Source organism: Equus caballus, chromosome 1 (assembly GCF_041296265.1).
Source record: "Equus caballus isolate H_3958 breed thoroughbred chromosome 1, TB-T2T, whole genome shotgun sequence".
NCBI lineage: Eukaryota > Metazoa > Chordata > Mammalia > Perissodactyla > Equidae > Equus > Equus caballus.
The window spans coordinates 158,306,568-158,323,171 of record NC_091684.1 but is presented as its reverse complement, the minus strand read 5'-3'; the positions used below and the strand labels follow the sequence as shown (position 1 = coordinate 158,323,171).

At 36.1% G+C, this 16,604-nt stretch overlaps 1 protein-coding gene across 6 annotated transcripts in view; it reads left to right on the top strand.

Annotated features, from left to right (window-relative positions):
- WDR76 (WD repeat domain 76) overlaps positions 1–16,604 on the top strand; it is a 59,662-nt gene that overhangs the window by 34,917 nt on the left and 8,141 nt on the right. For 5 of the 6 annotated variants that reach the window (XM_070237727.1, XM_070237735.1, XM_023618603.2 and 2 more), the window contains 4 exons: positions 7,589–7,747; positions 13,138–13,355; positions 13,934–14,086; positions 15,980–16,033. In XM_070237727.1, coding sequence (XP_070093828.1) covers positions 7,589–7,747; positions 13,138–13,355; positions 13,934–14,086; positions 15,980–16,033 — 584 coding nt within the window. Of the gene's footprint in view, positions 1–7,588; positions 7,748–13,137; positions 13,356–13,933; positions 15,569–15,979; positions 16,034–16,604 lie in introns of all 6 variants that reach the window. The other variant, XR_011426926.1, reaches the window with a different exon arrangement.

The window sequence follows — 16,604 nt, the reverse complement described above, 5'->3', positions numbered from 1 at the left end:
GGAATCATACAGTGTTTGTCTTTTTCTGTCTGGCTTATTTCGCTTAACATAATACCCTCAAGGTCCATCCATGTGGTGAATGGGACAATTTTGTCATTTTTTATGGCCGAGTGGTATTCCATTGTATATATATGTACCATATCTTCTTTATCCAGTCATCAATCCATGGGCACTTGGGTTGATTCCACATCTTGGCTTTGTGAATAATGCTGCAATGAACATAGGGGTGCAGAGGTATCTTTGAATTGCTGATTTCAAGTTCTTTGGATAGATATCCAGTAGTGGGATGGCTGGGTCATATGGTATTTCTATTTTTAGTTTTTTGAGAAATCTCCATACTGTTTTCCATAGTGGCTGAACCAGTTTGCATTCCCACCAGCAGTGTGTGAGGGTTCCCCTCTTCTCCGCAACCTCTCCAACATTTCCTATTTTTTGTCTTGGTTATTATAGCCGTTCTAATGGGTGTAAGGTGATATCTTAGTGTAGTTTTGATTTGCATTTCCCTGACGATCAGTGATGTTGAGCATCTTTTCATGTGCCTATTGGCCATCTGACACTTCTTTGGAGAAATGTCTGTTCATATCCTCTGCCCATTTTTCGATCAGGTTGTTTGATTTTTTTGTTGTTGAGTTGTGTGAGTTCTTTATATATTTTGGAGATTAACCCATTGTTGCATATATGATTTGCAAATATTTTCTCCCAGTTGGTGGATTGTCTTTTCATTTTGTTTCTTGTTTCCTTTGCCTTGCAGAAGCTCTTTAATCTGAAGTCCCACTTGTTTATTTTTTCTTTTGTTTTCCTTGTTCCAGTAGACATGGTATTTGCAAAGAGCTTTTTAAGACCAATGTCAAAGAGTCTACTGCCTATATTTTCTCCTAGGAGTTTTAGGGTTTTGGATCTTACCTTCAAGTCTTTGATGCACTTGAGTTAATTTTTGTGTATGGTGAAAGATAATGGTCTACTTTCATTCTTTTGCATGTGGCTGTCCAGTTTTCCCAAGATTTATTGAAGAGACTTTCCTTTCTCCATTGTGTATTCTTAGCTCCTTTGTCGAAGATTAGCTATCCAAAGATGTGTGGTTTTGTTTCTGGGTTTTCAATTCTGTTCCATGAATCTATGTGCCTGTTTTTGTACCAGTACCATGCTGTTTTCTTGTTTTAAGATTGGCACCTGAGCTAACTTCTGTTGCCAATCTTCTTCTCCTCTCCAAAGCCCCCCAGTATGTAGGTGTATATTCTAGTTGCAGGTCCTTCTGGTTGTGCTATGTGGGACACCACCTCAGCATGGCTTAATGAGCAGTGCCACGTCTGTGCCCAGGATCCAAACTGGCAAAACACTGGGCTGCTGAAGCAGAGCGCACAGACTGAACCACTCAGCCATGGGGCTGGCCCTAACCATGCTGTTTTGATTACTATAGCTTTGTAGTATATTTTGAAGTCAGGGATTGTGATGCCTCCAGGTTTGTTGTTTTTTCTCAGGATTACTTTAGCTATTTGAGGTCTTTTGTTGCCCCATATGAATTTTAGGATTCTTTGTTCTATTTCTGTGAAGAATGTCATTGGGATTCTGATTGGGATTGCACTGAATCTATAGATTGCTTTAGGTAGTATGGACATTTTAACTATGTTTCTTCTTCCAAACCATGTGTGTGGAATATCTTTCCATTTCTTTATGTCATCATCGATTTCTTTCAATAATGTCTTATAGTTTTCATTGTATAGGTCTTTCACCTCCTTGGTTAAATTTATTCCTAGATATTTTGTTCTTTTTGTTGCAGTTGTAAATGGGATTGTATTCTTGAGTTCTCATTCTATTAGTTCGTTATCAGAGTATAGAAATGCAACTGATTTTTGTAAGCTGATTTGGTACCCTGCAACTGTGCTGTATTTGTTGATTATTTCTAATAGTTTTCTGATGGATTTTTTAGGGTTTTCTGTGTATAAAATCATGTCATCTTCAAACAGTGAGAGTTTCACTTTTTCATTGCCTATTTGGATTCCTTTTACTACTTTTTCTTCCCTATTGCTCTGGCCAGGACCTCCGGTACTGTGTTGAAAAAGAGTGGTGAGAGTGGGCACCCTTGTCTTGTTATTCTTCTCAGAGGGATGACTCAGTTTTTTCCTGTTGAGTATAGTGTTGGCTGTGGGTTTGTTATATATGGCCTTTATTATGTTGAAGTACTTTCCTTCTATACCCATTTCATTGAGAGTTTTATCATAAATGGCTGTTGGATCTTGTCACATGCTTTCTCTGCATCTATTCAGATGATGATGCATTTTTTATTCCTCATTTTGTTAATGTGGTGTATCACGTTGATTGGTTTGTGGTTATTGAACCATCCCTGTGTCCCTGGTATAAATCCCACTTGATCATAGTGTATGATCTTTTTAATGTATTACTGTATTCGGTTTGCGACTATTTTGTTGAGGATTTTTGCATTTATGTTCATTAGTGATATCGGCTTGTAATTTTCCTTCTTTGTATTGTCCTTGTCTGGCTTTGGGATCAGGGTGATGTTGGCCTTGTAAAATGTGTTAACAAGTGTCCCGTCTTCTTCAACTATTTGGAATAGATTGAGAAAGATTAGTATTAAATCTTCTTTGAAGGTTTGGTATAATTCTCCAGAGAAGCCATCTGGTCCTGAACTTTTGTTTTTTTAAATTTTATTTATTTATTTATTTATTTATTTATTTATTTTATTTATTTATTTAAAGATTTTATTTTTTCCTTTTTCTCCCCAAAGCCCCCCGGTGCATAGTTGTATATATTCTTCACTGTGGGTCCTTCTAGTTGTGGCATGTGGGACGCTGCCTCAGCGTGGTTTGATGAGCAGTGCCATGTCCGCGCATGGGATTCGAACCAACGAAACACTGGGCCACCTGCAGCGGAGCGCGAATTAACCACTCAGCCACGGGGCCAGCCCCTATTTTTTGGGAAGTTTTTGATTACTGTTTCACTCTCCTTAGTTGTGATTGGTCTATTCAGATTCTCTATTCTTCATTCAGTTTTGGGAGGTTGTATGAGTCTAAGAATTTATCCATTTCTTCTAGATTGTCCAATTTGTGGGCATATAGTTTTTCATAGCATTCTCTTATAATCCTTTGTATTTCTCTAGTATCTGTTGTGATTTCTCCTCTTTCATAATTTTATTTATTTGAGCCTTCTCTCTTTTTTTCTTAGTGAGTCTGGCTAAGGGTTTGTCAATGTTATTTATCCTCTCAAAGAATCAGCTCTTAGCTTCAGTGATCCTTTCTACTGTTGGTTTTTTTTTTTTGGTTTCAATTTCATTTATTTCTGCTCTGACTTTTATTGTTTCCCTCCTTCTGCTGACTTTGGGCTTTGTTTGTTCTTCTTTTTCTAATTCTGTTTGGTGTAGTTTAAGATTGCTTATTTGAGATTTTTCTTGTTTTTTAAGGTGGGCCTACATTGCTGTGAATTTCCCTTTTCAGACTGCTTTTGCTGCCACCCATATGAGTTCGTATAGTGTATTTTCATTTGTCTCCAGATATTTTTTTATTTCTTCTTTAATTTCTTCAATGATCCATTGGTTGTTCAGTAGCATGTTGTTTCGTCTCCACATATTTGTCACTTTCCTAGCTTTTTTCTTGTAGTTGAGTACTAGTTTTATAGATTTTGGTCAGAAAAGATGCTTGATATGATTTCAGTCTTCTTAAATTTATTGAGGCTTGTCTTGTTTCTCAGCATATAGTCTATCCTTGAGAATGTTCCATGTGCACTTGAGAAGAGTATGTATTCTGCTGTTTTTGGATGGAGTGTTCTATATAGGTCTGTAAAGTCCATCTGCTCTAGCTTTTCATTTAATTCCACTGTTTCCTTGTTGACTTTCTGTCTGTCTCATCTATCCATTGATGTAAGTGTTAAGGTCCCCTGCTACTGTTATGTTGTTAATATTTCCTTTTAGGTCTGTTAATAGTTGCTTTATGTACTTTGGTGCTCCTGTGTTGGGTGCATATATATTTATCAGTGTTATGTCTTCTTGGTAGAGTGTCCTTTTTATCATTGTATACTGCCCCCTCTTTGTCTCTCATTGCCTGTTTTATCTTGAAGTCTACTTTGTCTGATATAAGTATGGCAACCCCCGCTTTCTTTTGTTTGCCATTAGCTTGGAGTATCATCTTCCATCCCTTCACTGTAAGCCTGTGTTTGTCTTTACAGCTGAGATGTGTTTCATGGAGGCAGCATATTGTTGGGTCTTGTTTTTTAATCCATCCCGCCACTGTGTCTTTTGATTGGAGAATACAATCCATTTATTTAGATTTACAGTGATTATTGATATATGAGGGCTTAATGCTGCCATTTTAGCACTCATTTTATGTTTGCTCTGTATGTCCCTTGTTTCTCTTCCCATGTGTTTCAGTCTACTGATTGAGAAATAAGAACTAACTTCTCTCTTATTTTGGGAACATAGGCTCGCCCTTATTTTGATAAGATATGAGTGGCAGGAGGAGGTGAAAGGATTCGGTAAAGAAAACAGAAGCAGAGAAATGAGAAGAGGACCAGAAATAGTATCAGGTTGTACAAGCTATGAGATGAGTTTCAAGGATGGGAGTTTGACAGGGCTTCTTGCAGAGAAGTCAGAAGAATGGGAACAGGGAAAATGCCATTGGTTTTTTAAAAATAGGGTAGCATTAGTGAGTTGAGAGAATAGCTTCAATGATGAGGTAAGGAAGGTAACAGACTTTAGGAGAGTAAAAAAGAATGGGGTAGTGGAAGAAATGGAAGCAATCGGTAAAGACTATTTGTTGAAGAACTTTGAAAAGAAAAAATAGAGAATTAACATAGTCAAATGAAGATCTTTTCAGGTTGCTTTGATCTGTACAGAGTTGAAGACATGTAGGAAAGTCTGTTTGTTATGTCTTTCCTTGTGACTCCAAAAATCTGTATTACTAGGTCTCTGTAGTCCAGTATCTCTCTCAGCCTTCTAAGGTTCCAGGACACTTGGCGATCCCATTAACAGATTGAGCTAGTCTAAAACCAATATCTTGACCTTCCTGTGTGCTGTTTCAGCTGAAACCAACTATCCACCTCCCTCCTCCGGCCTCCATCTTTCTTCCTGGCTATGTAAAAGACTGTGCTTGTCTGAGGTAAAAACGAACTGGTTATAAGATACTAGGAGAAAGAGTCAGTATGTTATATTATGTTGGAGAAACTAACATGGACAGAGAAATTCAAGCATGATGAAAACAAAAATAATGACATGGCAACTAGACAAACGCTAGCACAAAAACAGCCAAAGAACCTAGCATGCAAAGACAGATGTAGAAGAAAAACATAACTCAAGGAAAGGAAGGAAATTTTCCATGGTTGCTCCAGGCTGTAGAACTGCACTGTTCAGTACAGTAGCTGCAAGTCATATGAGACTGTTTACATTTAAATAGAAAATTCAGTTGTCAGTTAAACTAGGCACATTTTTAGTGCTTAATAGCCACACATTGCTAGTGGATATAGAACATCTCAGAAAGTCCTTTGGACAGTGCTGCCATGAAGTAAGTTAAAGACAACATTATTTTGGTAAAATAAGACTCAAAGATAAGATGATAAAACAACAGAATGAGATGAAAAAGGAGATTGCAGAACTAAGGAAACAAATTGAAGATCAATGAAACTAATAAATTAGACAAAAACAAGGAACAGAATAGGCATTAATGAAAATTAAATTACAGACATTAAAGATCTGAGGTAATCTCAAACAGATGAGAAAGCTTTAAGAGACAAGCCAATAGAAAGGGAAAGACAGTCAAAGATGACACAACAAATGGAACAGAAAACATATTCAAAGAGAATTTTTCTGCAAAGACAGATTTGAATTGGCAGATTGAATGTATACACCATGTCCTAGGAAAATTTGAAACTTAAAGGATAAAGAATTCTTCAGGCAGAAAAAACAAATTATATTCAAGGTGAAAAGACAGGCTTGCCATGGTTTTCTACAGCAACATTGCATGTAATGTCTACAAAGTTCTGAGGGAAGGAAGGGTAGCCCTGGAATATTTACCCAGCACAAGAGATTGTTCTAATATAAAGGCAGCAGGTGGGTGTTCTCAATTGTGAAAAAACTTAAGAAATTCAAGACCTGTGAGTTCATCTGGAAAAAACCTGCTTGACAGCAAATTTCAGCCAATTAAGAGTAAATCAAAATTAAGAATGGAGAAGCTAGAGAAAAGAATTAATCATGAGTGTTGAATCCATTTAAATGCAGAACGTAATATTAAACAGCTGTATGAATTATAGTTACAGAACTGGATGTGAATGTTATCAACCTGGACAAAATAAAAATAATAATATAACAAAATATAGAGATGGAGAAAGGGAAGATTGGAGGAGGAGTGAGAATAATGTTCTCAATCAATAGAAATCATCTAAAATTGAGACATAGTTAAAAAAATAAAAAAGCATAATGACTAAAACTGCTTTATGTTTTATACTTTTTTCTTAGGAGATATCTCTTATAAAGAAATACTCAAAGTTCAGAAATTCCTTTAGACTGATTTTATTTTATTATTTTGAAGTATAGTTAAATTTAATAATATTAAAAATGGCGTATATAGCATGGTCTGATTTTTTCCTAAATTTCTCCTCTGTCATTCTGTCTACAGAAGTACGTATAGAGATATCTGTAATGATAATTTTGGTTAATTTTAGATTTGAAGTGATTTTTAAAAACTTTTTGTATATTTGCATAGTTTTTGGGTTCTTTATAACAATGGAAACTTTTGTTTTTCTAAAAAATAAATGCTATAAACAAGATGTTAACAGTGATTAACCCGGGCTAGGAGGAGGAGTGTGTGTAATTGGAATTTTTTTTCTTTCTTTCCTTTTTAAAAGTTCTTCTGTTTATTTTAAAGTTTAAATAAAAAAAGAAAACAATGTTTGAGTATTTCAGAGCAGACTAAGCCAGATTTGGAGATGATAGTTGATCTGGTTCATAATATAACATATGGCATAGGAATATAACTTATTCAAATCTGACAAGTGATGATTTAGGAATAGGTAATACAGTTGTGGAAAGGATAATCCTTAGAAGTAGTAACTCTAATGTGGAAATTCAAATACATGAATTTTCATGGTGTATTTAGGGGATAAAATATTTAAAAAATGATTATTTTGTGCCAGGACCAAATACCTTATGAAAATTGTGCTGAGAATGATATACTCATATTATATAGAAGCACACGTAGCAAGTAAGGTGGTAGTGGTATCAATACTGTTTTTGATAGTCAGGGATTATGCTGTGTGTGAAATGAAGAGGAGATTTCTCATTTCCTGAAGATTTCATGAACTGAAGTCATAATAAGCAGTAATTTTTTCCCTCTGTATTATGAAAAGACTAGTTTGCTAGTTAAAATAAATGTGACTTAATATTGCTAGATTGAAAATTAGAAAAAAGTAATATAGTAACAGCATAAAGTTTCAAATTCTGACTTTCTGAATGGGAGAGTGGGTACAATTATAGACTAAGAAAAGACAATATAATACAGATGTAAATAGTTAATGACATAATGATGTAGAAAATATTACTACTTTTCACTAGTTTTTGTCTTTCTCCCTGCCCCCAACTCTCTTCTAGAGTCACCAACCTAAAGAAGATGGAATTTATGTTTTTCAACCCCATAGTCAGCCAGTTAGCTGTCTTTACTTCTCACCTGCCAATCCAGCTCATATACTGTCATTGAGCTATGATGGCACATTACGCTGTGGGGATTTTTCCAGAGCTGTTTTTGATGAGGTAAATATTAATGTGTTTATGTGTTGACTTCAGATGTTATTCTGGATTTTCTATGAGATGCTACATGAATGATTATTATACCAGATTGGGTGAGGTGGTATAGAATAGGAACTTTAGAACTATACTGCCCGAGTTAAAATCCCAGACCATCTGTTACTACTTGTGTGACCTTTGCAAGTTTCTTAACCTCTTTGTGCCTCAATTTCTTCAGTTGTGAAGTGGGATAGTAATAGTATCTGCTTTATGTGGTTGTCATAAGGATTAAATCAATTAATGCAAATATAGTACTTAGAGCCTGGCACAGAGTGTTTGCTCATGTTATTTTTATTTTTTCATTTTTGCAAAAAGCTTTTCAATAAATTAATTTACTCTTCTATTTTTAGGCTTAAGACTTGTACTTCTTTTTCACTCAGGGGAAAAAATTGAAATATTATTATACTTGTGTTCATTGGTCCTGGCTTTTGCAGATGTGAATTTTGTGGAGATGAGTCTTAAATGTGGCAAGAAAGACTATAGAGAAATTCATCACTTAACAGTATTACATTACATTATACTTAAAACTTTTTTTTTTTAAGATTTTATTTTTCCTTTTTCTCCCCAAGGCCCCCCGGTACATAGTTGTGTATTTTTAGTTGTGGGTCCTTCTAGTTGTGGTATATGGGGTGCCACCTCAGCATCACCTGATGAGCGGTGCCATGTCCACGCCTGGGATCCAAACCGGTGAAACCCTGGGCCACGGAAGCGGAGTGCTCTAACTTAACCACTTGGCCACGGGGCCGGCCCTTACTTAAAACTTTTGACCTGTAATATAACACAGACACTACAAAATTTGGTTTTCTCTAGTCTTCTAGCTAGGATATATAGTGTCTTATATGCCATATATATGTGATGGTAAAGAGATTAGCTCACTTGTTTTTATCTGGTGAAGTTAGGATGAAGAATTGCCATTGGATGTCGTATAATTGTACTCTAGCAAGAAATGGACACCTAGTTGGTTTTATTCAGCATCTTAGAACATCTTAGGCCAAGTTTATTTGTAACCACTTGTTGAGTATAAATATAAAGTCTGTTCCTGGGCTGTTCTAACCCCCCTGCAAGGTCAAATTAAGTTGAAGCCTGTTTAAGAATGGTTGAAAGACTGTGGGCTCATACTCACGACCACCCATCCTTCCAGAGACACTCTACCTAGATCACCAGACTATTCCTTGGAGATTTTCTAATCAGTTGATCTCTGGCAGAGTAGGCCAGAAGCTTCCAAAAGGCCTGAGGAATCCTCACAATATTGGATCCCAGTGATTACGTTTTGGTCTACTACTTAAGGTGAACTTTCAAATTTGCTTAACTGTATCAGATTTTCTCAATAAGAGAATTCTTACAAATCAAACTTTTCTTTTTATTGTAGATTTTAATCTTATGAAACTTATGATGGTTTAGATCTGAGGTTTTATCCTTTATCTTATTTTGAATGAGACTTTTAAAGTTTTTAGAGGTCCTCAGTATAAGAGCATTTTATACGTGATAGACAATGAAGAGAATAGGGTACTCATCACTGAAGTTGCTTTGTAAATAATTTATGATCTAATTTTATGCCTTAATTTTTTATATAAGGCAGTACTCAAAATTAACAGATTCTGATGTCTTTGTAATTTTTTTAATATTCCTTGTACAGGTGATTCATAATTATTTTTAAAAGAGTTTTAAAATAATCATTTTAATAATTATAGTATGTACCTGCTTTTGTTTTGCTTTTCATTGTATTCCTAAAATGATCTTTCTTACAATTGAGGAAGCTTTTTCTCCCTGCTGAGGGCTAATAGTTCTTGGGTTTTCTTTTAAAAGTAAGGATGTTTAAGTGCCTTAAGGTCTGTTTATAACCATATGAAAAAAAACCTTCCAGACTATTAATGTTGTGTTGTTGGTCATGCTTGATTTCCTAACTACTGACAATTAGGAGAAACAGTTTCTTTTCTTATCAGTATCTTTGTGTCTTTTTTTCTTACAATTTTTATCTCTACCTTTTTAAAAATAGGTTTCTAAGAGCAACATTGATATTTCAAATCCTTATTAGAAATAAATAGGCTATCAGTCGTGGATTAAATGAGATAATATTTGTGTAAAGTCCTCTTTAAACTGTTTAATGGTAGCACTTTGGTTATTAATGCACAACAATGAAGTTGTCTATGCAAGTCATGTTCTCTTTTGTATTTGTTTATCTTCTTACAAGAAGGTTGGAGTTTGAAATTTAAAGGTATATCTATATTTTATCAGCCACTTAATAACTGATTATACTTATTTTTTTAAACAACTTTATCAAAATATAATTCACATACCACACAGTTCACCCATTTAAAGTGTAAAATCCAATGGTTTTTTGTATATTTACAGAATTGTGAAATCATTACCACAATCTAATTTTAGAATATTTTCATCACCCTAAAAAGAAACCCCTTGTCCATTAGCAGATACTCCCAGTTTTCCCCTCCTCCCAGCCCTAGGCAACCACTGATCTACTTTCTGTCCTTATAGATTTGCCTGTTCTGGACATTTCATATAAATGGAATCATACAATTTGTAGTCTTTTGTGACTGGCTTCTTTTGCTAGCAAAATGTTTTCAAGGTTCATCCATGTTGTAGAATGTGTCAGTACGTCATCCTTTTTTTTATGGCTGAATAATGTTTCATTGTATGGATACACCACATTTTACTCATCCATTCATTAGTTGATGATCATTTTGGTTGTTTCCATTTTTTACTGTTGCAAATAATGCTGTTAGAAACATTCATGCACAAGTCTTCTGTGGACATATGCTTTCATTTCTGTTGGGTATATTCCCAAATATACCCAATATGAGAATTGTGGAGTCATATGGTAACTCTATGGTTAACATTTTGGGGAACTGCCAAACTGTTTTCCAAACCGGCTTCACCATTTTACATACTCATCGGCAATGTATGAGAGTTCCAATTTGACCATGTCCTTGCCAACACTTGTTATTGTTGGTGACTATAGCCGCCCTAATGGGTATGACATGGTATTGCGTGTGGTTTTGATTTCCATTTCCCTAATGACTAATGATGCTGAGCATCTTTTCATCTGCTTATTGGCCATTTATATTTCTTTAGAGAAATGTCTATTTGGATCCTTTGCCTATTTTTCAATTGGGTTATCTTTTTAGTATAGAGTTTTAAGAGTTCTCTACTTATTTTTTTTAAGTCACATTTATTAGGGTAAAATTTACATTTTTAGGTGTACAGTTCTATGAGTTTGGGCAAATTGTATACACCTGTATGACAACGACCACAATCAAGGTATAGAAAATTTTCATCATCCAAAAAAGTCACCTCATGACCCTTTGTAGTCAGTCTCCCCTCCCTTCTTGAAGTCTCTGGAAACCATTGATGTGATTATTACATTATTACAGAAATGTAATTTACCCTGTTCCAGAATGTCGAGTAAATGGAATCATACAGTATGTAGCTTTTTGTCTGACTTCTTTTACCTAGCACAATGCTTTTAAGATTCATCCATGATGTAGCATGTATCAGTAATTTGCTCCTGATACTACTGATTGAACAGTTACCTCGTGTTAGGCATTAACCTGAATGTGCTTTACATATATATATTATTAACCTTTATAACACCCTATGAAATAGATAATGTTATCTCCATTTAACAGCTGAAAAAACTGAGGTAAAGAGATTTATTAGCTTGCTTAAGGACGTAAATGGCAGAACTAGAATTTGCACTTGGGTCTGTCTGACTCTAAAGCTCCTGTATATTGGGTTTTTTGGGGTGTGTGGGGGTTGGGATGCCTTTAGTTTATTAATTTGTTAATCTCAGTTCATAATTATACTTGTTATTAAAAATAAAATTCAGCAATTAGAATTGTGGTCACTCTCTCTTACTTGAATACTGACACATTCTACGACTTGTTTTTTTTTTTACTGGGAAAGATTTACCCTGAGCTAACATCTGTTGCCAGTCTTCCTCTAGTTTTCCTGTGAGCTGCTGCCACAGCGTGACCACTGATAGTAAGTGGTGTACATCTCTGCCTGGGAACTGAACCTGGGCCGCCGAAGCAGAGCATGGCAAACTTAACTACTCTTAACTACTCTTAACTACTAGGCCACCAAGGTTGGCCTTACCACATTCATTCATTCATTCATTCATTTATTTAATTTATTTATAGATTTTATTTTTTTCCTTTTTCTCCCCAAAGCCCCCCAGTACATAGTTGTGTAGCCTTCGTTGTGGGTCCTTCTAGTTGTGGCATGTGGGATGCTGCCTCAGCGTGGTTTGATGAGCAGTGCCATGTCCGCGCCCAGGATTCGAACCAACGAAACACTGGGCCGCCTGCAGCGGAGTGCGCGAACTTAACCACTCGGCCACGGGGCCAGCCCCCACCACATTTATTTTTTATTCCTTATATGTGTGAGCCCTGAACCCAAAGTGATAGTATTGTGGGTTATAAGTGATTAAAAAATTATATTAATACTTGCTGATGGTAATATATTTACAGTAGATAGGGTATGCAAGGTAAAGCTACCTTGGGGGGGGTAAAGCTTCCCCCATTCCCACTCTTTAGAAGTAACCCTTGTATTTTTTGTGTATGCTTCCAGAAAGTAGACATATACTTACAAGCATATATATATATTTTTTCTTTGCGCTAATGTATTCATACTATATACATACTTTTTTGCAACTTGCTTTTTTCGCTTAAAAAGTACTTTGAACAGTTAGTAGTACAAATCTACCTCATTCTTTTTGGCATTACACAATATTTCAAAGTGGAGATGTACCATCATTTATTTAACCAGATCTCTTTTGGTGGACATTTAGGTTACTTCTTATTGCTATTATGAGCAGCCTTGCTGCAGGCATCCTTATATATATCTTAGTGAAATTATTTGGTATAAGCATTAAATATTTTGGTAGAATGTATCTGATTAGCTGTCAAAAATTTGTGTCTGTTTACATTTCCATCAAAAGTAGGTGAGCATTCAGCCATATATCTTGGACTTGGTTGGCAAAGTTACTTGCTATTTGAAGGTATTTCAGTTGGGTAGAATTCAGATCCAATCCATTTCCTAGTAACTTTCACAGAGCAGATCTGTATCTGAGGTTTATTGGATTTAAGAGATTTGGAATGTAGCTCTGACATGAGTGGATGGGCCATTTGATAGCAGGCGAGTCTCAAGGCTGATTAGTACCTTAGTTTCATCTCTGTGAAAGGGGTTGATCATTTTGCCCTGTGCTTCCTGTGGGGATGATGGGAGGATAAATGAGGTTGTTTGGGTAAGGTGTTTTATAACTCTTTTACCAAAGAATTTATGCATTAGCTTTTTTTAAAAGAAGTGTTATATAAGTTGATTATTACTTATATCCTTAGGTATATAGAGACGAAAGAAGTAGCTTTTCTTCCTTTGACTTCTTGGCAGAAGATGCCTCCTCTTTAGTAGTAGGCCACTGGGATGGAAGTTTGTCATTGGTGGATAGACGGACACCTGGAACTTCTTATGAGAAACTTATCAGTTCTTCTTTGAGAAAAATAAGAACTGTTCATGTCCACCCAGTGCATAGACAATATTTCATCACTGCAGGATTGAGGTATGTTCTTCATAAAATTTTATGGTTTAGGGCTTTTAATGTTAGGAATAATGTTTTAGCTTGGTTGTCAAGGACATCTGCCTTGTGATACCCACAGGCCAAATAATTTTCCTTTCTATACCAACTAAAGTTCTTTTTAGTGTGATTTTTTTTAAATGAGAGATTCTTTGGGATTTAATAAATATTGAAAGCATTGAAACAAAAACACATTTTTGTTTTCCTTGGCATCAGATGCATTTACTTCTAGTCTTTTGAGAAAACTTGTAAAAAACAAAAAGTTATATGTGATCTATAACTTGTTGGTCTCTGTTAAATTTTTTCTTGGAGAGATTAGAAAACCAACTAGAATCTTGTCTCTCTGTACCCACTGGTTACATATATATGCTATAGTTTTGGAATTTTTCTACTGTTTTTTATCTATGCCAGTGTTTGTAAAATTAATAGAGAAGATTAGAGGATTCTGTCTTAACTGTTCTTCAACGTAATGAGCATTTGAGTGTCTAATTTATCTTTAGCGCTGTTCTAGAGACGAACTACATAGACTGTGGCAACACTAAGAATTATTCTTCCCATTACAGGGATGTTCATATTTATGATGCAAGGCGCCTGACTCCCAAGGGAAACCAGCCTTTGATTTCTTTGACTGAACACACAAAGAGCCTCGCCTCTGCCTATTTTTCACCTCTTACTGGTAACAGAGTAGTGACCACATGTGCTGATTGTAAGCTGAGGTAAATTGGGAAGACAGAAGTATGTTGTTAAGGAATCTCAGGAGTTTGTAGCTACTGCGTCAGTAAACCAGTAGCTTTGTTCACTGTGCTCCTTATTAAATCGTTAGCGTTATCGTTTTGTAGCCATATCTAGGTTCCTGAGATCTGTGGCCTGTACTTAATGGCTTTTCAGCAGTTTTGGGGTCTGGAAATTTCCTTGAGATTGACAGAGAAGGTCAGTAGCTGCCCTGGGGAGTCGATGTCAGGCTTCCCTTTCAGCTCTGAATAATTCCAGAAATCCCAACGAAACCAGGCTTGTGATATCTTGGAAAGGAGATAATTTTAACTTAGGGAGAAGCTCTGACTTGTGGATAGTAGGACATGCTCTACGAGAAAGGTGCTGAATGAAAGTTGTGGAGCCGCAGGCCCTGAGCAGGCAGAAAAGAGCAAAAACTGGGCTTCTATACAAACTGCTGGATATAGTTTTATGGTTTTAGCTTTGGTATCTTTCTTTTTTTTTTAAAGATTTTATTTTTCCTTTTTCTCCCCAAAGCCCCTAGTACATAGTTGTATATTTTTTAGTTGTGGGTCCTTCTAGTTGTGGCATGTGGGATGCCACCTCAGCATGGCTTGATGAGTGGTTCCACGTCTGCACCCAGGATCCCAACTGGTGAAACCCTGGGTGGCCGAAGCAGAGCCTGCGAACTTAACCACTCGGCCACGGGGCCGGCCCCAGCTTTGGTACCTTTCTGATGCTGCTGCTTAAAAATGGATTTAAAAATGTAATGTAAACCAGTTGGACCAAAAATAGAAAATAATGCCAATAAGAAAAGATGTGGAGAATTTCAAGTGCAACCATGAAGGAAAATGATTTTGTTCTCTTCTAGGATCCTGATTTTAACATTGCAAGCATTTCTCAGTTTAGGAGAGGTTTATCTTAAGTGATTTTGGAATTCATTCATTATTCACTCAACAAGTATCTGTTGAATGTATACTGTGGGCCAGGCTCTAGAAAGGCACCTAATTTCTGTTTAGACCCATCTTTTGGGAGGAGCATGGTCTGTATGTGTGACAGGTGCCCTCAATTAGTTTCTGGTAAAGTCTGTGAGCATTACCAGCTGGTGCATTAAGAGATTTAGTCACCAGGCAATGGGAGTGCAGTGTCCTCTTTCCACCCACACAGTTTCCTTTGTCTCAAGAGCTACCTGTTTGTCCCATTTCTGTTCATTTGTACTGCAAAGTTCACTCTTGTTACATTAGTTGTTAGTGATTTGACTTTCTATTAATCTAATTAGACAGTAAGGTCTAGCGTCAAGAAACTACACTGGAATAGCTAGGAACAAGGAGAAGGGGGAGGTGGTGGAGATGTGGTTAGTTTCTTTCTGCCTGGGTAGCTGGCAGAGGCTTCTGGATTCCTCCAGCTGCCCTACAAGAAGTCCTCCCTTTGCTGGCCAGTCTTAGTCTTGCCAGCACCTGGAAATGACACTATCAGACCCTCAACTGGTGAGTCTCATGGGGAAATTGCTATTGATACATGCATGGACTTTTAGGTTATTTTGTACATTTTCAGACCACATTCCTTATATATTACCTATATGACTGTGAATCTGAATATAGTTTTTGAGTCCAGGTTATCACTTTAGAATGTACATTTTAAGTTTGGATTAATAGTATTTAAATAAATTATTTCCACACTAAACTATATAAACACTAAATTTTATAATATTCCTTGTAACTTTTGTTAAATATACCAGCTAAGGTTTGTCACAGCCTAATCCTACATCTTTTAAAATAACAATCGTATTTTATATCATTAACCAATGAAAATCTTGTTAAATACACTGATGTTATTTCAGAAAAATTTCAAGAAACAATAAAAAGTGTGTTACTTTATTCTTGATTTTTATTTTGCAGAATCTTTGATAGCAGCTGTATATCCTCTCAGATTCCTCTCCTCACCACCATAAGGTAGGTTTCCATATGCCAAATAATGTAGACCCTGGATTACTATGAGTTATTTGTTGGAGTGCATGCATTAGACATCTGATTGTCAAAGAGATGTAGTAGGTATGATTTTTGTGTTATGTTGTTTAAGTGTCCCAGGTTGCTAGTTCCTATCCTATCCAGAAGGATTCTTGCCTTCAGGTTCCCTGTGTCTGTAATGAGTTTCAGTCTCTTTTAGGCAGTAGCTGTTCTCTGCAGCTGGGCAGTTATTTTTGGTTAAGGAGAATGACTTTATCTGCCCTGAGTTATTCACATTATCTTATTAAAGAAGACTGTAACTCCTCACCTGCTGACGAGGCTGAAGCTGTGTATTTGTGCCTGTTCGTTCTGGGCTTAGAGGGCTTCCGCACCTGCTCACTTACTTTATTTCTTTGGTTATCCTCTTTTTGCATCTGCTACTTTTAGTGTATGTATTTTAATCAAACTTTACACAATGCCTTCTTCCGAGACATCCCTCTTTAGTAATATTTATGAAGTTGGCGACAGGGTATACAGTATATGTTGATTGTTGCTTCATGAGGTTTGTAGTCTGTAG